Below are 27,075 nucleotides of genomic sequence, written 5' to 3' on the forward strand. Positions count from 1 at the left end.
ACGTCATAATGGCTAGAAGACGGACCAGAGGTTTAAAGTCTGGCAGAAGGGCTTCAGTTGCTTCTGATCTGATATACCAGAGAAGATCTAGATAAAAAGCCCTAATCATTTCTTAAAAAGGTTTACAGCAAACCAGCATGTGAATGTAACTTGGTAGAGTGGCACATTAATTCAATAATATAAAATAAAAACATTTATAAAGACACATTACCCTATTCCAGTCTGATTCATTGTATTTTAACAGAAACTGATCATGGTGGGTTGAGACAACAAAACAAGATTTTGACGCCTTTAATAAATCATGTAAACCCTTTAAATGATTAAATAAATATCCTTGTGGGTTTTTTATGAGGAGCCAGCATGACTCAATATTTTGAACTCTTCATTTATGCTTCATTTAATTTGAACAAATTTTTTCAGCTGTAAAAAAAACACCTCAAGGCGACATTTTATGAAAATGTTCACAGAAATCCAAGCGCACTTGAGTGGCAAGAGCTGCTAAATCTTCCTGCATTTGTTCCTACATCTCTACGCTCAGTAAAGAATTAATATAAAGAACCTGGATATATATACATATGTATTTGTTTAAACTAGGATCTAGATGAAAACATTGTCACTGTTATTTCTGAACAGTCTTAGATTAGATCAGACTGAGAGCCTCGGGGAGGCCAACAATGGGAAATCTGAAAGAGAGAAAAACTTTCTTTCTTATGCTCTGAAGAAGCTGATGGTATCAGTCAGCATCTTTGTTTTGTAGCCAGTTTTGTTTTAATTTTTTAATAAAGGAAAGTTGCTTTTCAATTGGATGCCCTAACTCAGTGGTTCTCAAAGTGGGGGTCAGGACCCACAACAAGACCCTGCCCTCATAAGATTCAAAGAGCATCTTGAAATGATTTCAAATGTCATATTTTACTTATTATTATTAAAATAAATATATAAGATTAGTAACCTTGCAAAACAGATGGATTTGCCCGTTTTCGTGTTCCTCACTGGTGAATCCATCTTGCAAAGCTGCCGTCTCAACAGTGACAGGACCAATCAGCAACGAGGGGCAGTACTTTTGGGTACGGCAGAGTCGTGACATAAACAAGCAGCAACAAGAGGCCGGTGTAATTACGGTGGAAGACACGTGGATGCTGCTAGAGCGCCAGTTTTATCAGAACTTGACGACATTTCTTCGTTAAAAGAAGAACAAAGAACAGCAGTGAGTTGTTTTCTTTCAAAAACGACAAAAGTCGTGTACTGACATGTCTACAGTCACCATGGTTCACTTTATGATGTTCTCTGTGGAGTTTACTCCTCGGTAGGGGCACATCTTGGTTTGGGGCTACGTCACGTTTTGTTGCTCTAATTGGCCCATAAAGATGTAACAGACAGAACGTTCATCCAATCACCCTCTGAGTTTAGTTTTTCAAAGGCTCTGCCCTTTCCCAAACACTGTTCATGAGAGGTTTACCAGATGTGTTTCACACATCCATCTGACATGCCAGGTTATAAAATTAGTGCAATTTGAAATAAAGCCTTAGTCACGAGTTGGGATTTATGCTGAAACCAAAGTTTAGAACATCTTTAAATTGTACGTCTGCACAGCTATGTTCAGCTATGCTTTAATTACCTCCAGGGTAAGAAGAGGTCCTTAGTCTCTGGCACCGTTATTGTAGATGCTGAACAGTTTGGGGACCCTAAACCTAACCAATGAGGAGACAAGACTGGGTTACACTTCTACAGACACTTCTCCTATCCTGATGTCAAATATTTGATTATTTTGATAAAAAATGACTGACTTTGGCTAACATGACTGCCCCATAACAGTTATCCTAACAGTCATTAGCTAATCAGCTCTCAGCTATGCCTTCATGTGTACAGCCATCTTCAGGGACATTGGGGGTCCTGCGTCTCTGGCACTTTTGTTTTGGGGGTTGCGGGCTGAAAAGGTTGAGAACTACTGCTTTAAAGGAACATTCAGTCAAACACATCTGTCTGACAGGCCTTGGTATGGAGATGTTGAAGAGCTTCTATCAGGCATTAAAAATGTTAATGCATAGAAACAAATCTGAGGCCCTTTGCCTTAGCATGATGTTAACGTTATAGGACTTTTCCTTTTTCCATGCAAGTACCCAGTGTTTTGAGGAAGCTCTTCTTTATTACAGTAAACATGACTAATTTAGACTCCTCCATGGAGTAAATTTAGTCGTGCTGAAACCTTGTGGTTGTTGAAATGTTAGGGACTAAACCACAGAGAGAAAATTATACCCTCACAGCTGCTAACAGAAAAACCCCTTCCTCTTTGACACAGTCAGCTGTCGCTCTTAAGCCAGCAGGCAGCCGTCCAGAGGAGCAAAATTATACAGGCGAGTACACACACTATACAATGTTCTACTTGTGTTGTTTGACTGAAACTCTGTAGATTATAATTTGTTTGGCTTCAAAGAAGCTTGGCTTATGTGGGAAATAACGTGGCTGGGATTTTAACAGGAACATCAAATCAGGGGTTAAGCTCTGTTAGTGTTACATCAGGGAGACCAGCGAGCATCGTTCTAAAATATAGAGAGCTGAAGCTGTTTTAACTTTCACTGAATGAGTTCTTGTTAGGAATGAACAGATACAGGGTTAGGGTTTGTTGAACATTGGCAGTGGCAGATATTGGCCCTGTTGTTTGACATAATAGTACAGCAGAAAACAATATCAGGAGCAGATGTTTATCTCATGTGTCATCTGCCACACCTGACTCCTGAGTCAGGGAAGAGGTTTTTATTGGGCAGGGGCCCTGCCATTCAATGGTCCCTTAATACAGTGGTTCTTAACCGACCCCCAAAATAAAGGTGCCAGAGTCCAGGGGCCCCCACTGGACCTTAAGGTGGTGCAATCAAGAATAGTCATGTCGACAAGGCTGCCCATTAGGGGAGATAAATGGGAGAGCTTTCTGGGGTCCAGCCAAAATGGGGGTCCATGGAGGTCAGCAAAATCATAGTCCATTGTAAAGTTAAGCTGAGATAACCATATTTTATATTTAACCTGAGTAATAACCACTCTTATCAAATACTAGGCCTATTTTGTTATTATTTGTGCTGTTATAAATATCCTTCTTAAAAATGTAAATCCTTTTTCTTAAAAAATACTTAAAATTGGTGAAAAAAAATGGTAAAAATGGGCTGAAATGGTAAAAGAAATTAGTGGAAAAAGTGTTGGGATGGGATTAAATTAAATTTCTGCCTCAGATTATTAACTGAGGCAGAAATTGGCAGAAATGGATGAAACTGGCAAAAATGGGCAACTAGTGAAATGTGGTTAAAATGGGCAAAAATGGGTTTAAAAAGTACCTTTAGAGGCACCTATAGGTCAACAGAGGCAACAATTGGTGGAAAGTGGCAGGAACTGGTCTAGGAGTGGCAAAAGCAGGCAGAAAAACGGCTGGAAAGGTTTTAAAATGGACAAAAATGGATTTTAAGTGGCAAATATGTCTAAGAATTGGCTAAATTTGTGTGGAAAAGTGAAGAAAACAGATTAAAATTTGGCAAATTAGTGCAAGTTGGAAAATGTATAATTGAAAAATATTCCTAGTTTTTTAAAGGCATCTGGAGACGCCCTCTCCTCGCAACCCACAAGGGAGTCCCGCCCCCCACATTGAGTACCATTGCGGTAATAAGATGTGAAGTGATAGTATCAGCTCCTGAACAGGGCTACATGGTGGCGCAGGGGTTAGTGCTGTTGCCTCACATTAATACGGTTCCTGGTCCGCTTGCTGGTTCTGTGTGGAGTTTGCATGCTCTGTGCATAAGTGGGTTCTCTCCAGGATCTCTGACTTCCCCCCACCACCAAAGACATGCTCATTAGGTTAATGGTTTACTCTAAATTGGCCATATATGTGAGCGTTAGAGTGCCTGAATTTCATATCAAGCTGATAAATATTTTTTGTCTTAGTCTGTTATCTAAACTTAAAACAAAAAGTAAGGCAATTTACATTTGGTACATTATTTCTTTGTTGTAACAATGCTTCTTGGCAATACATTTTATACCGTTGGAAAGCCTGTTTATTACCCTTTTAATGATGCCACATTTGTAAGGAACATGCATTTGTGGGATGAGCAGCAGAGCTGAGTATGTGGGTTGCGCCCATGAAAAATGCGCCAAATCTTCTCTGCCAATGCCAAACAGCTGATTCTGCCATCGACTCTTGTTTGGTGTTTGGTGGATTGGATGATTGAAGTTTGAAGAAACAGGACATATTGACAATTTAACAATTTATTCATTTAACAAACAGGAGCCTCAGTAGTGTGTGGAAGAACCATACACAGCCACAACAGCCTGGCTCCTCCTCCTCATGCTGGTCACCAGCCTGGTCACTGCTGTGGGATGGCATCCCATTCTTCAACCAGCATTTGTCGCAAGTCAGCCAACGTGGTTCTGTTGGTCACTCTGGTATGAACAGCACACCCAAGCTGATCCCACAAGTGTTCAATGGAGTTAAGGTCAGGACTGCTGGCAGGACATTCCATCCTCTCCACTCCCAGATTCTGGAGGTAGTCTCTGATAAACCCCGCTCTGTGGGGGTGAGTGTTGTCATCTTGGAGGATAGAGTTCTTGCTGACAGGGTGAGAAAACAGTATTCTTGGGGTGTCATCTTCTTGGGATGCCAAGAAGGGGACTATGGACGTCCCCTTCTTGGGACAGGGAATGTCAGAGACGCCTGTCTCTGACATTCCCTGTTATACGGAACTTGGCCCTCAGTTTGGAGCTGGTACTAGGGTTTACTCCAAACAATGCCGCAACTTGGTCTTGCGGAACACCAGCTTGAAGTTGTCCAACTGATGGGCCCTGTCCAGATCAGTCAAACGAGGCATGCTGATTCTTAAAGCAGACATCTACTGACCACTGTAGCAGGGCCCACGCTCACAGATAGCACTTGGGGGTACCAGAAGCTCAAAACAAGAGTCAATAGCAACAGCAGAATAAGCTGTTCATCATCCTTACAAATGTGGCATCATTTAAAAGGGTAGTAAACAGGCTCTCCAACAGTGGAAAATTTATTGCAAAGAAGCATTGTTACAACAAAGAAATAATGCACCAAATACAAATTGCCTTACTTTTTGTTTTAAGTTTAGTTAGCAGCTTGGTCAGCCAGCACACTTTTATACAATCTCTCCGAAATCCTCCACAAAAGCTCAATTTTTGGACAACAGGGAAATTCCCAAAGGAATGATTAGACTTCCTGTTGAATAACCAACATAACCACACATATACGTACATAGTAAGGACATACATAAGACCACAGTAGGGAACATTTCCTCCACCATTTATGCTGCCACAAGCCTGTTTATCTCAGCTTTTGCTGTTACCTGTAGCTGTTGTTGAATATTGAGCTTTGGCCGCTTGGTAGGTGTCGGCATCATACAGTTATCCTAAGCCTTACTGGGGCTCTGAGGTTCTTACGTTACTACCTTTGTGTTGCTGCCTTTTCAGGTGTTTGGAAAGATTTGATGTGGAAACTCATTTGTAGCCTGGACATAGTTTACACTTCACTGTCAAATTCTTGTTGTGCTGTGCAAGAAATCCTAAGAAGTGTTCATATCTCCACACATCTTAAGGTATCAAAATATGGACCGCTCTTCTCCTTTTTTCCTCTCCCATCTCCATCAACTCGAGCAAGTGTTGCATGTGCACGCATTATCAGGGATGCTTGTTCTCTTTTCTGTGTTCCCATTTTGCACCTTGTTAGAGGATTTAAGGTAATATCAGTTACTAGATAATGATTTAACAGTACTGTGATTGCTAAGTTAGCAGCAGGCAGGGGCATAGCTATGGAATTTAGGCCCCCAGAAAGAAAATTACACAGGGCCCCCCTTGGCCAGAGAGCTAAGAAAAGAATGTTGCATTGTTTTGAGAATACTTATGTAATTTTTTATTTTTTTAACAATAATTTTCCTATATTAATGAGCAATATATTCACAATGGTTAAATTAAATTTACTTGTAATTACCTCCAAATTAGCTTATGTGTTCATTCTCCTCATCTTGCTCTCTGTCCCTGCTTTCTTCTCCTCTATCACCCTAATCTTGCTCTCTGTCCCTGCTTTCTTCTCCTCTATCACCCTAATCTTGCTCTCTGTCCCTGCTTTCTTCTCCTCTATCACCCTAATCTTGCTCTCTGTCCCTGCTTTCTTCTCCTCTATCACCCTAATCTTGCTCTCTGTCCCTGCCTTCTTCTCCTCTATCACCCTAATCTTGCTCTCTGTCCCTGCTTTCTTCTTAGTATTTTTATTTCAGGGTGTTTTATTAAAAAATCAGTATGTTAACCAATTCCTTTAGTTTAGTTTGATTCAATAATGACAATAACTACAAATAAAATAAACAAATAAATAAATAAAATTCCAGGCTTCTTAAGGTCCCCTGTCTTCTGTGGGCCTGGATAATTGGTACCATTCCCCCCCCCTTGCTACACCCATGGCAGCAAGTAACACCATTGTGACACAGACAGACATAACGTGATTACAGTAACATGAAGTTTTGTTCTACATTACACCCAACACTGTCTACGACCCATCATAAAGGCAGGGATGTTGTTGTCAGAGCTCAACAAACTTTTCCTGCGTCAGAGTTTCATAGCTTCAACACTCTTCCTACCCTGTGATCTGATAAGTCAATGTCACTGACAGAACAGAACAAACTGTGGAGGGAACTCAAACAAGATAGGCTTTCTGATGGGAGATCTAGAGACGTTCTAGATGCAGCCTCCACCATTATGGGATAAAAGGAGCAGTTTTAAGGGCCGATGGGTCCGAAGGACCTATAACTGCCAGATTCATGTGTAATAGTGTTAAACTTAGGGTCTGACCTCGGCATAAGGCACACTGCATGATGCTAATGATTTAATTATTTAATTTAAATATTGCAGAGGATTTTAGAGGGCAATGTGTGTCTTTCTATTCTAAGTCTCCTCCAATAAACATCAAAGCTGACCAGGCCTATCCTCCATCAGATGACGTCCGATGTTCTCTGCCTCAGTGCTCGTCATCTCTGTACAAGGTCTTATCGCTCTCCTTTTCCCTGTCTCCAATTACTTTTCTATTAACTCCATTAGAGAAACCATCAGTTGCATAATTGGCCAATTGGCATGAGGATCAGGCTCCTTATCAAGTTTCATAACAAATATGCAGCACAACTGGAAACAGGCGTGCATAGTTAGCCCCCGGGAGAGGCTCCGTATCCGAGACCAGCAGTTCACCCTCTCCTTGATCTTTCTGAGTCTGCCCTCTGTTCTTTTATATTCATCCCTGCTGTGCTCACCATTACTGGCGTTTCCTGTTCTCATTCTCTCATCTCCTCTTCCTGTATCTGTCCACCATGTGGCAGAGTGAAAGGCTGTTGTTCTCCGTCTCTTTCTGGCACAGTCTCCTCCATGCTGAGTTAAAGCCTGGGCATAATGTCCTGCTGCTCCAGTCTTATCTGAAGGAGGGGGAATCAATACATGAAATAACAGTGATTTACTGTAATCTCTGCATCTGTCTATCTCTCTCACACACTTGCCTTATATGCTGACTTTATTTGATAATATAAGGGCGTACAGTCAATTATGATAATCTCCAGCCAAATGTAGGCTGCATTTTTAGCATACATTTTGTACTGGTATGGTTTTAGATGTTACCCAGTACCTGTACTTTTTTGCCCAGTAGAATAATAATCTCTTGAGCTTGCAGTGTCCAGTGAATAAGGCCTGTGGCACTCTCTGTATGGACATTGGACATGCTGTCAATTTACTGTGAAACACACATCTATTATTCAGGGGTTAGAAAATACAGTCAATTATTCCAGCAGAGAAAAAAAAAAGTCAATACGTGTTTATAGCTTACCTTAATTTGAAGTTGATCTCAAATACATTAGTGTACACTAGGGCTGTCAGCATGAATGCATTAATCCTAATTATTGAAGGTCCTTCTGAAGGGAATTCAGGCAGAGATTTGCTGCAAGTTGAGCCGAAACAGTAAAGAACCGGTCCGGCACCACCAGCAGCGTTCAACCTACCTGATCTATGCCTGCATGGGGGGATGGGCTCGCTGAGCTAGACAGTGTGGTGTTCCCAGTACCTGAGCATGCCCATGAAAGTCAAAGCTTTTCAGTCCTTGGTCCTCCAAGTCTTACTAAACTCTTATGAGGCTTAGACGTTGACTGATGGCCAGAGGTGCTGGCTCCTTGGCACATTGTTTGGCCTTGTTGGCAAGACCATGTGTCTAATGCAGACGTGCTCAGGAGAGCAGGGATAGGAAGGGTCAGCTGCTGAATACAGGAACAGCAGGTTCGCTTTTATGGGCATGTGGCATGCTTTCTCAGGCCTGATCCAGCACACCACATACTGGGTGCCTATACGACCTGGTGGGCTGGTTCACATGCAACTGCATACGTCATGGAGGGGGCAGCTCGGAGGACACCTGGAGAAATGGGACATCCAGCCTATGCTGCTGATGAAGTGTAATAGAGTGGTGCAAGAATAAGTCCTAGAACACGAAAGTGAGTTAGCATTTTAGCACTTCCCGTTCCCTCATCTGAAAGTCTGTGGGAATTTTGAGTTTTCAGTTAAATGTCTGAAATAAGGTCTGCGGTTAACACAAGCTCCAGAAAATTTAACATTTTATCCTACTACATAAAATACATCTGAAACGTGCCCCTCCTTAGAGTTGTGTATTTTTTCAAGTCTAAATAAAGGCAGTTGCTAAAGGACAGCTGATAGGACTACAGCGTTTGTAACTATACGTCAGCGTCCAAAGCGCGGCAACTCAGCCTGTAGCTCACTTGTATCTGCGGGTGATAACGTTAAATTCAGTTGACCATGTTGCAGTTCAATATAGCATGACATTAGCTTTTTACTTTTGTCAGGAACCAGATATGATGCTTATATTATCAATGTATGAAGATTATCTTTATGAACAAAATGTGTAAGTTTCATGAACCTTTCTTGGACATAGATCTTTTTTAGGAATGATCCAAAAACCCATTGAATAATCCCATAAACTCGCTGCCGATGCTAACTTCCGGGTATTGCCTAAATAATAATGTCACGACTGCACCACTCCATTGACAAAATCATGATAAAACACTTGAGAATAGTTCATACAAAAGTCTTTGGATAAGATCATGTTTATTGTGGGCTGTTGTTTTGACTCATGACTCACTCGTTTTGAGTACATGATGATTCAAAGGAGCAGTCTGTGGCGTTAAGCGTGGTTGATGAAGCAGCTCAGGATTGATGGTGAGGCTGACTGGCTGACAGGTTTATCAGGCAGACTACACCCCCTGGGGTGGGGCAAAGACACCATCAACCAGGGCAAGGCATTCATGCTCTCCCACACCTGGGACTGTCTCCTCCAGAGACCATTGGCTGGCGGGGGCGTGATCGGTCTTATAGACCTGCCAGGTCCGTGAGACTGATGACGCCAGGGAAGAACAGCTGATAAGGACACGTCACAGCGGTCAGGTGGCACTTCTGGGGAAGACTGCAGAGACAGTTGAATCATGTCAGGGTAATAAAAGCATCTTCAGCATATACAGTACTGTGTGGAAGTTTTAGGCAAGTAGAGCACCAATGGTTCTACACAGGTCCTGATGTTCCACAACCCCGGGCTGAAGAGAGGAGGGAGGGTGGCCAGAATTCAGTGTCGACACATTTGACATGTACGTGTGTATCTCAGCAGCTAAGGTTGAGCTTAACAGCATTTCTTTTGTCCGGGCCTTTGCACCCCTGGTAATACGCCCAGCAACCACCAACAGTTTTCAGATGCTTAGAACATACACAGGACAACAAGGGGGTTGTGGTAACCCTCCTACCCGCCCTAGGCCACCCGCCCAGTACCCTAGGCTATGTTAAAGTGCCACATCTACCTATAACTCCGCCCCAAAGATGGGGTTTTTGTTTTGTTTTCATCAGATTATTTTCCCATGCTCTTGGTAATGTACGAAGACATCCAGAGCGTGACCTGGGTTGTGTCAATTCTTCTTCCTGCCCGATGGGACCCTCAGGTGGGCGTACTCGCCATTACACGCCTTACTTCAGCCTCAAATTTCAGCATAAACATGCCTGATACTTCTGCACAGTAATGTATTTGTCTGAAAAAAGAGAAACAAGATAAGTAACCTCATCAGGATGTCTCCTGGACGCCTCCCTGTGGAGGTCTTCTGGGCACACCCAACTGGGGGGACCCTGGGGTAGACGCAGTACTATTTGGAGGAATTATGTATCCAATCTGGCCAGGGATTGCCAGGAAGAGCAGGCAAATGTTGCTGGGGAGAAGAATGTCTGGGTTGGCCTGCTTGCTTAGCCAGCTGCCACCGCGACCATGCCCAGATAAACAGAAGAAAATGAATGAATGTAAACGTAGTTTTCACTCTCCTATTTCTCTTAGTTGCTAGCTTTACACAACATGGCAACCCCCCCCCATACTTCTTCCTCCTTCTTTACCAGTGTACACTCTCCCTCCACCTTTCCCTTCCTGGTAGGGAGTCTAAAAGCAATGATGTAGCTGGCATGTGTTCATTACCATTCCCTACAGAGACAGTAATTCTCTACAAACAGCATCTCTGTGTGAAGGTGTGCAGTGAATGTAGACAGTTAAATGAGTGTCTTCACTGAGCCCAAATCAATTTAATCAAGCGTTGTTTGTGTTTGGAAGTTTTATTGGCTTTTTTTAAGACTCAGGTAAAAATTTTGAGTCTATACTATTTGACATTAATGAGACAAGGAGATTAAATTCAATGTGGAAAATTGCCGAGAGCTGTTTGTTCCTATCTCTCAGGGTTCTCCTCTTCAACAGCACTACTTCAAGTTGACTGTGTCACATTTAAACTCAGAGCTGTTGAGTTTTTTCTAGCTCTATCCACTTGACACAGCCACTTGACTAAAGACATGAGCTGTTATTATTCTAGCTGATGAAAGAGAGAGAGGGGCACATTTACACCACATAACCCTCAATTAAAACCCTTTTCATGACTCTCCCTCCATTAAAACTCAAATGATTGATTTCCATTCTAATTGAAATGCAGCCAGAGTAGGCACAAACTCACAAATGATGATCTACCTTTTCTCAAAGTACTGCGGGACTTTTCAAAGAGAAATATGAGAGTTTGAAAGCCCATATAAACACTGTGGAATGACAAGCTTTGGGATGAGATGTACAGGTGCACATGTGCAGTGTGGAACTGGTGGTTAAACTCCTCTGCAAGGATTTTTAAAATGTTTTTAACTCGTGCATTTATTTATTTTTTTCTAATTTTGGTCTTTGCATCTTTTATGGATTTCAAACATTGCACTGTGCACCCCTCTGGCAGCAACTCTGACACACACACACATACGGAGGAGGAGAATAAGGAGAGAAAACAGGTGGGAGGAGTGGCTCGTCTCTTCTTACACTTTACAAATAAACCTGTTACCGTGTTACCTAATCTCATCAGCCATCAAAGTTACTGTATGTTTAGCTGACCTGAGCAGGCCCATGAGTGTAACTTAATGATTAAACCAAAGGTCGCTTTGTGGAGCGGCTGAGACTGCTCCGCACTGCAGTGCACACATGAAGCTGTAAAGCAAACAATCAGCATGTTTGTGTGGTAAAAGGACTATATATTTAGAAGCACCAGGAGCTGTGAGGAAATTCTTCAGATCTAAGGCTGTCAGAAAGATACGATAGATTTTAAGCCATACAGTACCAACTAGTACTGAAAGTACCTAAGCTTTCTGAACCCAGGGCTGAAGGTCAGCCGGTTCTCTACCTGCTGCTGTGCAGCTTTAGCATCACATGACTGGGTTGAAAGTTTCAAGCAGAAACATCAATAAAATGCCTCTCATCAAGAAGCAAGCTAATGAGACATGACAAGTCCAACTCTAAAAATAACATTAGAAGAGAAAGAAAACAGGAGTGGTATTTTATGGCAATATTTTGCATTTGAAGTGGATTTCAGAGGGAAACAGGTTAGATTTCCAGAGGCTGTTGTGCAAAAAGTGCCTCAAAAAAAAGTCCGAACTAAAGGAGGGAACAGTAGTACTATGGCTAAACATCTGATGGATGGACACCCAGCAAAGCAAACTCATCAACACAGGATTATAAACTATCTAAAAAAATGATACAACAGCCTTTAAGGGGTTAATGTAAACTTAAGTTTAGCTTTCACATAAACTTTATTGGTCAATTTAAATACACATTGAAGTAGGATTATCTTAGAACCTTCTTGTTGAGAGGCATCAGCACTAACCACTGCACCACTGTGTAGCTTGTATTTCATTGGCCATCTGTAACAGTATTGTTTTAGACTGTGCTGCTGTCTATCTTCACCAGGACACTCCTGAAAAAGAGAGTTTTAATCTCAATTAATCTTTCTCCTGGTTAAATAAAGGTTGAATTAAAAAAAATATATTTGAATACAATAAATGTATTTGACTTTATGGACCTGTTATTGCTCTTCAGTTCACAGCCTGGGCTGTGCACGGGGATCTCAGTATAAAATAAACATGTTTCTGCTTATTTTTGTCTAATAATAATTTCAAGCAAGACTTCTTCATGATTACTGAAACTTTATTGTCTTTTCCAATCAAACATAAACAATGACTTCAAAACTTGATACAAGAGTTGTTCCACTGCATTGAATTGTATCAGCCAAGTTGTGACATTACCTGTGCTATCACACCTGTGCCCCGCCCCCTTTTAGAGAAAGCTAGAGCAAACCCATCTGATCACATAGTTTACTCAAATTGTTTTGATTGGGTTTATGCAAACATATTTAGTTGGGTTTAGTTATTATCACTGAATAACAAAAATATATTTTAAGTTTACTAAATTTTTTGATTTAAGTTTTTTTAATTAAATAACATTTGATTTGATATAACTTACTTAAACTTTACCCAAATAAAGCTTAACTATTACAAAGACCTAGAATCTTTTTTTGAGTGTGATATTGAAAATCCCATTTTTACTGTTATTATATCAAAGTTTTAAATTTTGGTATCTGGGCAACTATTTTAAGATCCACCTTGTGAAACTGAGTGTCTGCCTCGAGTGTCACGCTGGTGTATCTGTGACAGCAGATGCCTGAATGTACATGTAGGAGACACACAGACTCTACATGCATAGTGCTCAGTTCTCTGACTGCTGGTGGTGACTTTAGAAGAACTTTAATGAAGATTAGTCACAAAAACAACAAATCTTGCCGTGGGTGGCTCTGCTCTATAGCAGCCAAAGCTATCGCATGCTTTTTCTTGCATTTTTGCGCTAGTACTCTTAGAATCTTATGGGTTTTATTGTCCAGATTTTATTATTAATTAATGTCTTATGTTAAAGTGTGTTTATGTGTAGTCTGTATGTTGTTGAGTGTTGTCTGTGGCTGCAGCATGAATGAAGAGCCAAAGATGATTTTCTCTCTCTGTGGGGCTCTAAAGGTTATCTAATCTTGGCTGCCACTGCTGTGTTGCAGTTTGGTTTCATCCAGGAACACAGACGTGGCGTGCTTCAGGTCATGTGACCAACATTGCACGTCCTGCAAAGTGACTACTATGCATACTCATATCAGCATTGTAGTATAGCATCCAGGCCTACATTAGAGCCCCTGTGTTGTAAACAAACACCTCTATGGTTGCTGCCTCTCGTCTCCTCGCTGTGCAGCACAGTTTTAAATTTCTCTCTGACTTTAAATGTCTGTTTGTTCTCATTCTTTATTCAAAATGAACCCACATCATGTTCAGAAATCGATCCTTTTTCTGCTGTTCCCCTAAATTAAACTGAAACCCTACCCTTCCAAGCTGCTTCTGCTCCTCCTGGGAAAATGTGGCTGAGAAAAAAAAGGTTTCAAATGTGTTTAAGTCTGAGTTTAAGTTTAAGATTGGAAACTATCAGATTTCCTCTGAAAAGGCAGCAGGTTTCTGCTTTAAGCTTATCTCCCTGCCGTCTCCCTTTGAGTGACAACTTGCCCTTTTACATCAGGGATCATCAATGCCTGTTCCTGCTTCACAGAGAGCTGTCGAGAAAAAGCATAAAAGAGTAGAAGAGTCTTTCTTGACCTAAAAGACTTGTGTTTAAATCTCCTTGACAGTCTCTGAGGCTCCCGAGAGCGTATTAAAACAGAATCTGATACCTCGCTGCATCTTTCCAGCAGGCTCTCTGACTCATTGTTAAAGCTGCTATTCAAAGTAAAGACAAATTGTTCTTCAGTTAATGGCTCTGGGTTTAGATTGCTGCAAGAGCTGAAGAGATAAGAAGAGCACGGACTCAAAAAGGGAATGACAACAATCGTTAGAGGAGAAGGATCTCTGCCGGTCTGCTTGTTGTGCCAAAATGTCGTGATGCTCTATCAGCAGGAGATCATGTTGACTAAACAGCGGCGATATTTTGATTTCAAAAATCAAAATAGGAAGACCGATTAAGAAGCGGGTTAATCATAGTCGGTCAGATTTCAGCTTTGTGTTTTTGCAGGTCGTTTCTCTTTGTGATAGATGATTTAAGTTTGCTGTTAGGAGCTTCAGTGAGCTATTGTAGCTGCTCAGATAGTCTCACTGTAGCTGAATTTGATTTAATAAGGGGGCATATTTGAGCTTCTGGTTATTTCTCTTTTTAGAGTATTGCTTCACTGTTATTATCAGAGTTTACGTATGTTCAGGAAAATGTTTGATTGAAATCACATTGGCTTTTGGATCCTTCCTTTACAATCGGGGGATTTTTTGCCCTAAAAAGTATTTTAAAAAAAATAAAGATGAAACCTGCGTTATTTATACGTTGCACACAGAGAAATCACTCATTTTTAGAGTTGTATCTAGGGATGCAGGATGTTAGCTTTTTTGCTGATATGCGGATATTTCCTAACTCATTTTGGCCGATTGTAGCCAATATTCATGGTATGGCTATGAAATAATGTGTTATCTATTAGAGGTTGGGTTTTCACACACAACTGCTAAGTTTTAGATGAGTGACATCTTTGGTTCACTGCTTATTGCTGATAGAAGAGTGCATGTCTATCTCAAGGCATCGGCAGATTATCTTAAAAGTCGAGCAATGCATTCACCTGAAATTTTTTGTGAAACTGAACAAAACAGCAGCCGAATCTTCTGGAACATTAACTGAGATGTATGGGCAACACTGCATGTCACATTCACGTGTTTGACAGGTACTAAAGATTTTGTGAAGGCAGAGAGGATGTCCAAGACCGTGAACGTTCTGGGCACTGCAAAAAAAAAAAATTCTGAAAACTTTCAACAAACTGAACAAATCGTTAGAAGTGATCAACGCCCCGGTCTAAGAATGAGAGCAGAAATGGTCTCCATTGAAAAAGAGACAGCTCGGCAAATTTTGCATGAAAATTTGAACATGACGGAAGCGTGTGTCAGAATTGTCCAAAAACTTCTGACTCCTGATCAAAAGGAAAATCACAAGCAAATTTGTAGAGACACTTTGGAACAAATGGAAAGAAAACCTGTTTTTTAGAAGGAGTGATTATATGGAATGAAGCTTGGATCATCCAATAAGATCCTGAGACAAACCAGCAGTCAGTGCATTAAAAAAAACACCATCATCATCAAGGATGAAGAAGCTTCACAGAGCAAGTCCAAACTCAAGGCCATGATGATTGTTTTCGTTGGCACGTCAGCCACGAATTTCGAGTCGTACGACTCACTTTCAGTTGGATCCGGAGATATCGTGCTGTGTACAGGGGAATACGACGCCCAGCAACGACCCGATCACAGCCAGATGAGCTGCTCCTGATTGGTCGGATGTATTTCTGACATGTTTGATATTTTGGTCGTACGACTCCAATCACTCCCACAGTGAGAGCTGAAACACAAGAAGAATAAATAACTTTGGGGGATATTTTCATTTGTAAACTGTCAGACAATGTTTTAAGTTACCATGACAACAGCTGGAATGACTTTCTGATGCCACACCCCCCATAATAAAGGAAATAAACTAGCAGGAAATATTAACCATGGACCTGCCGCTGACATCGATGGGGTGCTGTTTCAGTGTGGGATAGAGAGAGAAATTTTGACTGAAAACACTTCATCCTCAGTGTTTGAGACTTTTTTTAAAAAAGGAAACTCCATGGATTTCTGTCACAGTCCGTCCTGACTTCACACATACAGTGCGAGCACTCAGGTCAGGCACATTGGACCGTATAGTGCGAGCACATAAATCGTGCATGGTCGTGCATAGTCGTGCATCGTAAGCGATTCAGACGCACAGTATGAGTTGACATTCTGCCAAGACTGTTGTAGGGTCAGCTTGAAATCACATAGTGTATACCCAGCTTAAGGGTATTATTTTGGAGGAGTGGTCCCAGAAGAGTCAACGGTGAATCAACACAGGTTCTAGAAAAACTGCAAGAGAAAGTCTGAGGAAAGAGACTACAGTTGTGAAAAAATGGTTTCATCCTTCATCAAGACAACACTCCAGCTCAAACTGAGCCCTCTGTGAATCACTGTTTTGATCACCCTTACTATTCACCTGATCCAGGAGCGTGTGGCTTTTTCACTTTGTTCTAAGATCACATCTGTGCTCAAAGGTTTTGAGTCTGTGTCAGAAGTTAAGAAAAGAATGACAAGTTTTGAGACAGAAGAAGACCTACTGCACTGTTTTGCTTAGTGAATGCAGCAGTGTGTTCGGTGTTAATTTTGTTGACTAAAACTATGACTAAAAATGTTCATCAACAGCCTTTTTTTCCATGACAAAAACTAGACTAAGATTAACAAAAATAGCTCTGTGATTACTACAACTGACAAAAACGATGTTTAGTTTTTTTCAAGATGACTAGAACTAGACTAAAATGTAATTTAGTTTTCATCAGATATTCAAAATCTGTGATATTTCTCCACTGTGAGTAAATCTGTCAAAAAACAATGCAGCTGTAGCTATTCTTCCTTTCAGCTGTAGAAAGCAGGGACCCCAGGTTTGGCAGAATGCAGAGAACACACTACCATGACTTGGTACCAAATTTAGGCAAGAAAATAAATGCTTGGACTAAAAGTAAAGACTAAAACATGAGGACTTTTTATGGACCAGAGCTAGACTAAAATGTTTTCAGTTTTTGTCGACTAAATCTAGACTAAAAATAAACGGATAGAAATGACTACAATGTGACTTAAACTAAAATACATTTAATTTAAAGACTAAAACTAAGACCAAAATTAAAAACAGCTGCCAAAATTAACACTGGGTGTGTTGATGCAAAAGGGGAGAACATTTAAGGAATAAGATACTGATAAATGTTTATGTTCAACAACAATGTTTTACAGCATTAGGCTTGTTTTTTAGTAGCTATACCTACATACCCTATTTAGGTCTACAAATCACCAGGTTTATCTGCTGCTACCAACAGCACACCGATGGTACTGCACATCTATAATTGTAACTTGATTCAAGTATCCTCAGGCATGGTATGAGTATGAATGCACCACACCTAGAATGTAAAGTGTGCAGCCAGGGGTCAGGGGTCAAGTATGGAAATTAGTCTGATAGCTGAGAGTGGGACGGAGAGATGCCACCACTCTTCTGAGCACTGCTGAGATGCCACTGAGCCAGGCAGCTGCTCCTTTGCTGCTGATTATGAATGCCAATGTGTGTGTGTCATGTCTCAGTAACAGAGAAATTACACAGGAAATATAAAGATGATGTTGATCTAATCCGGATTTTCTGTGGTCAATAAAATGTACAATTAACTTTATAACTGATACATTTATTTTCTACTCCTCTACAGGAAGCAGGAGCTGCTGAACATTTCCAATGTCCCGATGGGAGAGTGTCCCCCCTCACCACCCCGCACTGCCCCTCCCAGCATGAAGGTAAGACATGCAGGTGTTGTGTTTATGCATGTGCAAAGGCATGCAGTCAGTCAGTGTGTTCATGTCTAGTTGGCTCCATGATGTTATCAGCCTGACTAAAACTGGACTTCTAAAATGACGGTTAAAGTGTGGCTAGAATGTGCAAAGTTTGGAGAAGAAATGAACATCAGGCCCCATGGCCTTGACCTTTGACCCTCAAGGTCTAATCAGTTTATCCCTGAGTTATGGTGGATATTTGTGCAAAGGTTTGAAGAAAATCCTTCCAAGCATTCTTGAAATTTTGTGTTCAGAAGAATGTCCTGGGCAGACGAACAGACAACCTGGAAGTATATGCCTGCAGCTGTCAATGCTGCAGAGGCTCTAAAAACTCGTAACTCCAGATGAAAACATCACCTCACTCAGGTGTTGTCCCCTCAGTTTCTGTGGATGTATAATTTACACCAGAAAAAGAAAGCTTTCCACAGCTCTGAGATTGTGCATGTGATATTTTACACTATTCAGCGCTCACATTGTAATCCACTTGTCTTACAGCTGAGGATTTTCTTCTGTCGCCCTGCAGCATGATTGAGAGGAGACATTTTGCAGAGCTGCAGATTAGCTGGTTGATGTACAGGAAAAAAGATGACAGCTTTTGCAAGAGAGACACGTTCTGCAGTCACCTTGAACCAAGCCATCATTATTAGTCTGCAGCAGAAACACAGAGAGAAACAGTACAGAGAGGAGCAGAGGAACAGGAGGATAAAGTAAGCTTATGTTGGGGATGCAGAGAGCTACTAGACTGGAAACGTCCCTAAGCCAAGACAAATAAATGTAAAAAATTGAAGATGAAAACTCCAATCCTCCAGAATTTCTGCCACATAGAATAATGACTGGACAACTGCTTTCAATAGACAGGAATTTTTAATAACCTGCATTTAAAGGCAAAAAAGGAAAACACAAAACAAAAAATCACAAAACTATGAACTAGCATCAAGTCTGTGCTGAGTGAGGCTGAGCCACATGTTTCTTAACAAACCAGATCCCCGTCTGAGACAGAGGGAACTAAACCCAATTTATGCTCAAATTAGGGCTGTCTCCCCTTTTCATCACATTTTGAAACTTCACTGTTTAGCATTTAGAACTGTTTTCTATTTCATTTTGCATATCTCTACTGTCTTAGACTAACTTCCTGTTTGGATACAGACCTGCTTTTATTTGGAAAGATATTACGGAAAGTCTGATGCATTGAAGATTATTACATGAATGTAGTCAAGGGAAAAGGAAATTGTTACAGATTGAAAAGGAAATAAGGGGACAGTAAAAAGGTAAATGTTGACATCACAACGTGCAGATAACTTTCAACTCATCCACTCAGCTGTCTGTGATGTTTGAAAACTTCAAACAAGACATTAAGGAGCAGTGGTGGACTTCTTTACATCACTGTGGCTGCAGGGAGATGCTGACAGGCCTTAGTTAATATGTTAGGGAGTCTGCATATAAAACAAAAGACATGAAATGTTTGATCTGCTTCTCCTAGCATGCATAGTAACACCTCACACACGTATGTTTAACACATGAACAACAACACTTAGTTTTCTGTTTGCGCTCAGCTTGTTAGCACATTAGCTAATACTATCACACAATAGTTCAATAACATCCCCACACAGAAAACAGCAGCTAAACATATAGCTAACCAGCAGTCTGTTAATGTTATACACCATGACAAACCTCAGCATCTCAGGTTAATTCATTTTAATGCATTCCAAATTGAACTTGAGTCTCACCATCACAAGACACAGAGCCATTGTGCAGGGACCCCCTTATTACATATAGCAGGGGGTTCTCAAACTTTTCAGCCCACATTCCCCTAAATAAAAGCACCAGAGACCAGGGGCACCCACTGTACCTGAAGGTGGTTTAACCATGGCTGTAGCAAAGGGGGGAAAGGGGTACTGATTACCAAGGCCTGTAGGGAGGGGCCCTTGAGAAGCCTGCAATGAAAAGTTTGTTTATATTTATTTTGTCTTAGTTATTAGTGCATTATTGAATCAAAAATGACAAAACGAACCAGCCAACATTCTGAAATTTGTATCAAATAGAGTTAAATGCAATACTAGGGGGGCCCTGCTCCTCCATTAAAAATGTCCAAATGGTGTAGTCCAGCACTGTGAAATAATGCAAGAAATTTTAATTTATCCATAAAAACAATATTGATCATAACTGGGGAAATTATGATACATAAAAATGCATAGATATTTGCAAAAATGACACAACATTTGTTGCTTGGTTAGCTGATTAAGGGGGGCCCTGTATAATATCCTTTCCTATCCTCCCAGCCAAACTGGGTGCCCATGGAGTCAGCAAAATCATGGTCCATTGTAAAGTTAAGTGGTCATATCCATATTTTATTTTATTTTTTACCTGAATAACAACCACTCTTATCAAAGCAACAAATATCTTGTTTTATTCATTTGGGCTCTGTTAAATAACCCTCTTAAAATGTTAATCCCCAGAATTAAGATGGGTTGAAATGGCAAAAAAAATGCAGATTAGGTGGTTAAAAGGGATTTTAAAAGTAGGAGAAACTAGTTAAACTGGTGAAAAAAGGGTAACTGTGGCAGAAAAAAAAAAAAAAAAGAGGGATGAAGCGGCAAAAACTGGTTAACGTGGCAAGAGTGTCTTTCTTGCAAACAAATATAGCTCCAAATACATGACGTCCCGGCTAATATGGGACAGTTAGCAACCCTAGAATTTGTGTGGGAACAGGAAGGACTTGGCACACACGTTCCCACAGCCTGTAACATTCAGCTTCAATAGTAATAACCTGTTTAGGTTGCTCATTAGGGGCGGGACTCTCTCGTGGCCCCACGTTACAATATTATCACGATACTTAGGCCAGGATATCATATTATTGCAATTTTAAACATTTTGCAATACACTGAGTATTGCGATACAGTGTTTTACAATACGATATTTGCGATTTATACCTTTTTTCAACTGCATTCACGTGCACAAATAAAAAATCAGAAAAGGCTTTATCAAGTAAAAAAAGATTTCAAGTCTATAATCAACTCACTTTCAGTCAGCCTTCATGTTTGTTTGCCCTCATGAGTCATGTTGCCCATCTTGTTTGTAGCCTGCTTGTTTAAATCCAAAATTGGTCCATGCATCTGACTTAAATGCCAACAGTACATTCCTAATGTCCTCTGGTGCCACCATATTTGTTTTGCTGAGGTTCTCCTGCTCTATCACCTCTGCCAACTTTGCTGGACAAAGAGCACTACAGCACTGACAAGTGGCTGGAAAAAACAATTGATTTAATTTTTCTGGTATCATTGACTTCAGCTCATATTAGAAAATAATATGAAAAACTAAAAAGATGCATGGAGGACTTTGATCAATACAATATTGCTACAAAAAATACTGCAATATTTTGGTTTATCGATCTTTCCTCTCACCACTATTGCTCATATATTGTGTCTTTTCTGTGATGGTGGGCTGTCTGAATGTTTGCTGTAGTATCACAGTAATTTTCTACAAAGGATGAATCAAACGTCCATCCATCCATCTAATGCAGGGCTCTACTTTAGTGCTGTCATCCTCTGGTTGATGGTTCATTCAGCACCAAGGGGACATTTTTGGCACCATGTGCGTTAGCAAAAGTGTTATTTGGTTTGTAAATGTTTAGATAAGTGCATCATGTATGAACTTGTCTTCTTCTTGAGTAATAAGTTGTTTGCTGTCAAACTTTGCTTTCTGCTTTATAAACACTCTGTGGGACTCAGACCTCTAGATACGTGAGTCAACCTTCAAACACCTCAGTGCTGACACAGCAGACCTACTGTATGTGTGAGGTGTGTGTGTGTTTCTTTTTGTTTGTGTAAACAGAAGCACACTGGACTGACCTGTTCTGTCTTTACAATCAGTTGACACCCTGACTCGACTTTCCTGTTCGAGCTTTCAGTATTAAAAGACAAATAGCTTCAGCTAGCAGGGAGGAGAGGGAGGCAGAGACAGACGCTCTGATGTTTTGGCGGCTGTGGGAGGGTAAGTCAGCATTTTAACACAACAAATAACACCAGGAGCAGGGGTTCATCTCTGCGATGATCACCTATTTAAAACCCATTCTTAGAGACAACTTCAACCTTTTTCATCTTTTCTCTGAGGATGACAGTGATGTGTTCAGAAAAAGCTGAAAGAGGAGGTGACACTTCTCTGACATTAGATCTAGCTTCATAAAGGTGTGATGTGCTCCAGCTGTAGCTGACTTTACTGTAAATGTTGCTGAAGATCTTAACAGTGTTTGACTGACACAATCTACACTCTTAGGGTGTCAGTCAGAGAGGGGTTTGAATTTAACCCCGAACTCTGAGCTGATTTACCTGCAGATAGGAATGTCAGAGTGGAGCGTGTGCACCACGCTATAATAAGACAACATAATAGAGCTCTGATTCTGTGATTCACCATGGCAACAGGTGACAAAAAGATGTCCTCGTATTTCACCAATGTCGAAGCAGAAATCATCATGCTTATATGCAGCGAGTATGAGCATGTCTTAAAAAACAGTAACACAGCAGCAAAGGAGAGAAAAAGAAAGAAATTCTATTATAGTTGGAATATTACAATATTTACTAAACTGACAAGGTTCAAGTCATGAATGATGAGGATAAAGTTGCAGTTTTAGTGTAGATTAGATGTGGTATTTATAAGGATGATATATTTATCAAAACCTGACAGCCACCCTCACAGACCGTTCACCTGAGATGTCATTTATCTCAAAACAGAAATACATGCTAAAACTTTCAAAATAAAACTGGATTAAACTTCTGCTTACAGTTAAGGGAAGGGTTAGGGTAGCACTAGTTAAAAGTTAAAAACCTGACCTGCAAACCTGATTATAAAGCCAAGTAAACAGGCTTACAGGAAAAATGCTCATCCTCCATGAAAAAATTTGATTTTACATAACAAGCTAGCTATAGCTATGTAGCTAAAGTAGCTAAAGCCATGCTCACAAAGTAGTTATGCATCTACACCATCTACATTGCTAGGTTAGCTTTAGCTATGTTAACTAAAGCCTACATCGGTAAAGCTAACTTATCTCCAGATAATGGATCTATGGAGCTTACCTAGCTATGTAGCTAAAGCTAAGCTCACAAAGCAGTTTTGTATCTACCTAGCTAAGTTAGCTTTATCTATGGTGTCTAAAGCTCATGTTTCTAAAGCTAACTTAGTTCTAGATACTAGAGCTATGGGCCTAACTTAGCTATGTCACTAATACAGCTAAAGCTAAGTTCACAAAGTAGCTGTGTATCTACATAGTTAAGTTAGCTTAATCTTTGTTACCTAAAGCTCCATTGCTAAAGCTAACTTATTTCTTGATAATGGAGCTATGTAGCTTACCTAGCTACGTTGCTAACATAAAGCTGAGCGAACAAAGTAGCTAGGTTTATTTTATCTACATAGCAGAGTATGCTTTATCTATATTAACTAAAGCTCATGTTCCAAAAGCTAACTATCAATAGATAATGGAGCTGTGTTGCTAATCTAGCTATGTAACTTATGTAGCTAAAGCAAAGCTCGGAAAGCAGCTGTGTATCTACTTTATCTACAAAGCTAAGTAAGCTTTATCTATGTTAACCAAGGCTCACATTGCTAAAGCTTACTTATCTGTAGATAATGAAGCTATGTAGCTTACTGAAATATGTAGCTAAATATCTAAAGCTAAGCTCACTAAGCAGCTACTTATGTATGTAGCTTGGTCAGCTTTGCTATGTTTGCTAAAGCTCACCTTCAGCAAGCTAACTGAGCTTTAGATAACAAAGCTACATAGTGTAGCTAATGGTAAGCTCACAAAGCAGCTAAGTCATCTTAAGCTACATTTGCTAAAGCTCCAAATGCTTATGTTAACTTGTCTAAATTGGCTTATGTAACATACCACGTTAAGAGTGTAGCTATGTTAGCTTAAGCTAACAAAGCAAACGTGTGCCACTGTTCATGTTAATCCTTTTAAACAGGTCTTGAGGGGAGCACAGGTGACCTAGTGGTTTGAGACGCGTCCCATGTGCGGTGGGCGGCCTGTGGCCCTTTCCCTCATGTCTCGCCCCACTCCCCACTTGTCCCTGTTTCTGACTCGGTCTGCTGTCTTCCACTATCAAACAGAGGCACACTTTTTTATAAAGGAAATGTTTCTTCATCTGTTTTGTTGGCCATGGGATTATTTCATGACTGTAGCTGCCAGACTTTATGAAGAGAGTAGATTTTTTTTAAGTAAATCTAAAACTGTAAATATGTTGTACTGGAAAATTGAAGCATCTCTGAGATTTCAGTGTGGTAGATGAACGACCTGTGAGAATGGCCTTCAGAAGTGAACAACCAGACCCCTCTCAAACATGACAGACTAAAAACTCAACAATGAGAAAAACAGAACACAGAAGTGACGATATACAATGTAATCACTAGTCCCTGATGTAATCTGACATTAATGAAACACATTCCGAAGGAATTTGAGCACAAGCTGCTACAGCATGTTTATTCTTATGAATGGAAACATTCAGCACAAGCACAGGAGTTTGAGAGCGTTTTTGCAAAATTTACTTTTTGAGGAACAGATACAGCAATACAAAGTTTTTAGCATGTTAGCCCTGCTAGCTAAGACAGCGTTTTTACTTGCTACACTTAAATGGGAATTTAATCTACTACTGTAGCAGATTTCTTAACCTTAACCAGCAGAGCTATCTTTATTTATTTATTTTTTAAACGTGCCCTTCCCTTTAAGACAGTCTGACTCTCTGGTGCCTGCCTCTGGCTTAACTCATTTAAGGTTAGAGTTCATGATTCAACAATAAGAAAGAGACAGGGCAAAAATGGCATCCACGGGATAGTTCCAAGGCCACAACCACTGCTGACCAAGAGAACACAAAGACTTTTGGGAAAATACTCTGTGGACTGATGAGACAAAAGTTAAATTTCTTCGGAAGGTTGTTTGTCCTGTTACATCTGCCGTTAAACTGACACAGAAAATTTAACGTCTTTTTCAGAGCACTGTAGATTCAGTGATATTTAATCACCCTTTAATATTTACAGGGTAAAACTGGTGGAATGGTGGGCCGACTGAACAGAAAAACTATTTTAACTTAGGGTGAATCCAGCTGGACAAAAGTGGCCCTGTAAGCAGCTTAAAAACAAAGCAGTCAGAAAGGCTCAAAAGATTTTGTTCTGATGTCGGTACTTAAACCATTTTATAATATCAAACAAAATATCATTCAGATTTTATTTCAGTGATCTTGAACTGTATCTCCAACAGAAGGCTGGTTTCACAAATGTAAATGTCCTTTCATCCTTACTGTTTAGTTCATTAATCAGGACTTATTAAATTAACATTTCCTCATGTAAATGTAACTCCCTGCTGAGTCATGCAGTCCTTCTTCTATAGGCTCCTCAACATAAACCTGGATTTTTACCCAGATTAAAGAGTCACTCACCTTACAGACTGAATGAACAAATGAAAGGCAGCTCAGTCTCTGCAAAAGGGAAGAGACAGAGGGAAAGTCAGAGTTCATTGAAGGAAACTTGCTCCTGACTAGGTGAGGTTCAGAGACCCAGTTACCATAGTAACTGACTCAGAGCTGTAAAGGCCCTGGACACCCACACAGGTGTTAGGGACTGAGACCATGATGAAGCTCTTTTTGATGGTCTGACTAACTGCTCTGCTTCTCTGTTACATTGTAGAAACTGTTTTGTTGAAGGATTGTTGACCTGTTTTTATTTTTGTTGGTGCTCAGAATTTATCAGACCATGAAAGCCTGGACTGACTCCAGCCCCCCGTGACCCTGAATGCTAAATGCAGGTTATTGGTCTCATATGGCTGTCTACTAAAGCAAATGTCCAGTAGTTGTTCTAAATAGCTAAAATTCTTGAGGACTCCTGGATATTTTGGCCAGTGACAAAAAAGTCTAGTGGAAACTCTGTTTGGAATTTAAGGATTTCTACAAACTTTGCACAAACATCCCCTCTGACTCAAGGATGAGCAGGTCAAAGGTCACTCTGATGTCAAATCTTGTGAGCACAAACCTACACTTGGATTTGAGGGTGAACTTGATAGATGTTGGTAGTCAATGGTCATCGTTTCACGCATCATTTTGACCGTCATACCCTTAACTATCTCTGTGATCTAAACGTTACTTTAAAACATGCACCTGCACTGTGAAGATATATGATTTCTACCATTCACACCATCACAGAAACCACCCAGCCACTCTCAGCTGTTTGTTGCATACCTTGCAGAGGCGTAAAGCCACCAGGTGTTATGGTGTTGTTATCTCACATCTCGTGAGTGTGTAAATGCTCACACCATAATGTACAGCTTAAACCAGTCTGAATGTACAGTACATCTAAAATTCATGAGCACAAAGACACAAAGCAGGTTGGCCCTCAGTGCTATCAGAGCTTATGCATCTGAGACAACAGCAGCCCTGAGGCCAGGATGTGTGAATCCACTTTAGGATACATGAGTCTGTTTGTGCGTTTGTTACTTCCAGAGGAAGTGCTTTCTTATCAGTGCTTGTTCATGTGGGTGTGAGAGGCTGTTGGGAAAGACACTCCCCTGCCCTCTTGGCAAGGCTAATTTTATATTGTAGAGTTGATAATACACAGTTTAAGGCCAGCAGGGCCTGCTGCAGCTAGCACAAACTCTGCAGATGCAACACCTTCACATTCAGCAGAGAAAGCTTCAGGGCAATGTCAGAGAGGTGACACTGGTAGTCTAAAATTCAAAGTTTTTAATTCTGTGAGCTTGGCTAATGATGATATTTTTGTCTGTTTCAGTCTGCAGAGTTCTTTGATATGCTGGAGAAGATGCAGGTAGGAGCTTTTAAATCATTTCACTGAACCCAGTTTGATCTACGTTACTCTTCCTGTCTCACAGCTTTCCTTCACTCTCCTGCCTGTTCTTCATTTTTTTTGTATATATATATTTTTTGCATTAAACCTTTATTTGTAACCAGGAGTATTCTCATTGAGATACAAAAAATCTCTTTTACTAGGAGTCCTGGTCAAGACAGCAGCATCAAAAATCCCACAAATAAAATAAACGACAGACCAAAAGAAAAAAAAGGTTACATCAGTCAGCACTTGTGCAGCATTCAACAGTAAAACCAATGTATACACTGGTTAAATAATCCTTCAGCCTGGCTCTAAGTCTTCTAAACTAATATTTTACTGTTTAAGGTGGCCCTGCTGCTCAGATGCAACGGATGTCAGCCCTGGATGGTTTTTACAGTCACTGGAGAACATAAAAAAGAA

At 40.5% G+C, this 27,075-nt stretch overlaps 1 protein-coding gene across 1 annotated transcript in view; it reads left to right on the top strand.

The window, feature by feature from the left end:
• Positions 1 to 27,075, top strand: part of LOC121526273 (rap1 GTPase-activating protein 2-like) — a 45,097-nt gene extending 18,022 nt beyond the window's left edge. Inside the window, exons 2-5 of the mRNA XM_041812787.1 lie at positions 17,712 to 17,796; positions 26,599 to 26,634; positions 26,817 to 26,887; positions 27,001 to 27,075. Of these exons, the coding sequence (XP_041668721.1) occupies positions 17,712 to 17,796; positions 26,599 to 26,634; positions 26,817 to 26,858 (163 nt within the window). The 3' untranslated portion in view covers positions 26,859 to 26,887; positions 27,001 to 27,075. The remainder of the gene's footprint in view (positions 1 to 17,711; positions 17,797 to 26,598; positions 26,635 to 26,816; positions 26,888 to 27,000) is intronic.

This window comes from Cheilinus undulatus, linkage group 2, assembly GCF_018320785.1.
Source record: "Cheilinus undulatus linkage group 2, ASM1832078v1, whole genome shotgun sequence".
Taxonomy (NCBI): Eukaryota; Metazoa; Chordata; class Actinopteri; order Labriformes; family Labridae; genus Cheilinus; species Cheilinus undulatus.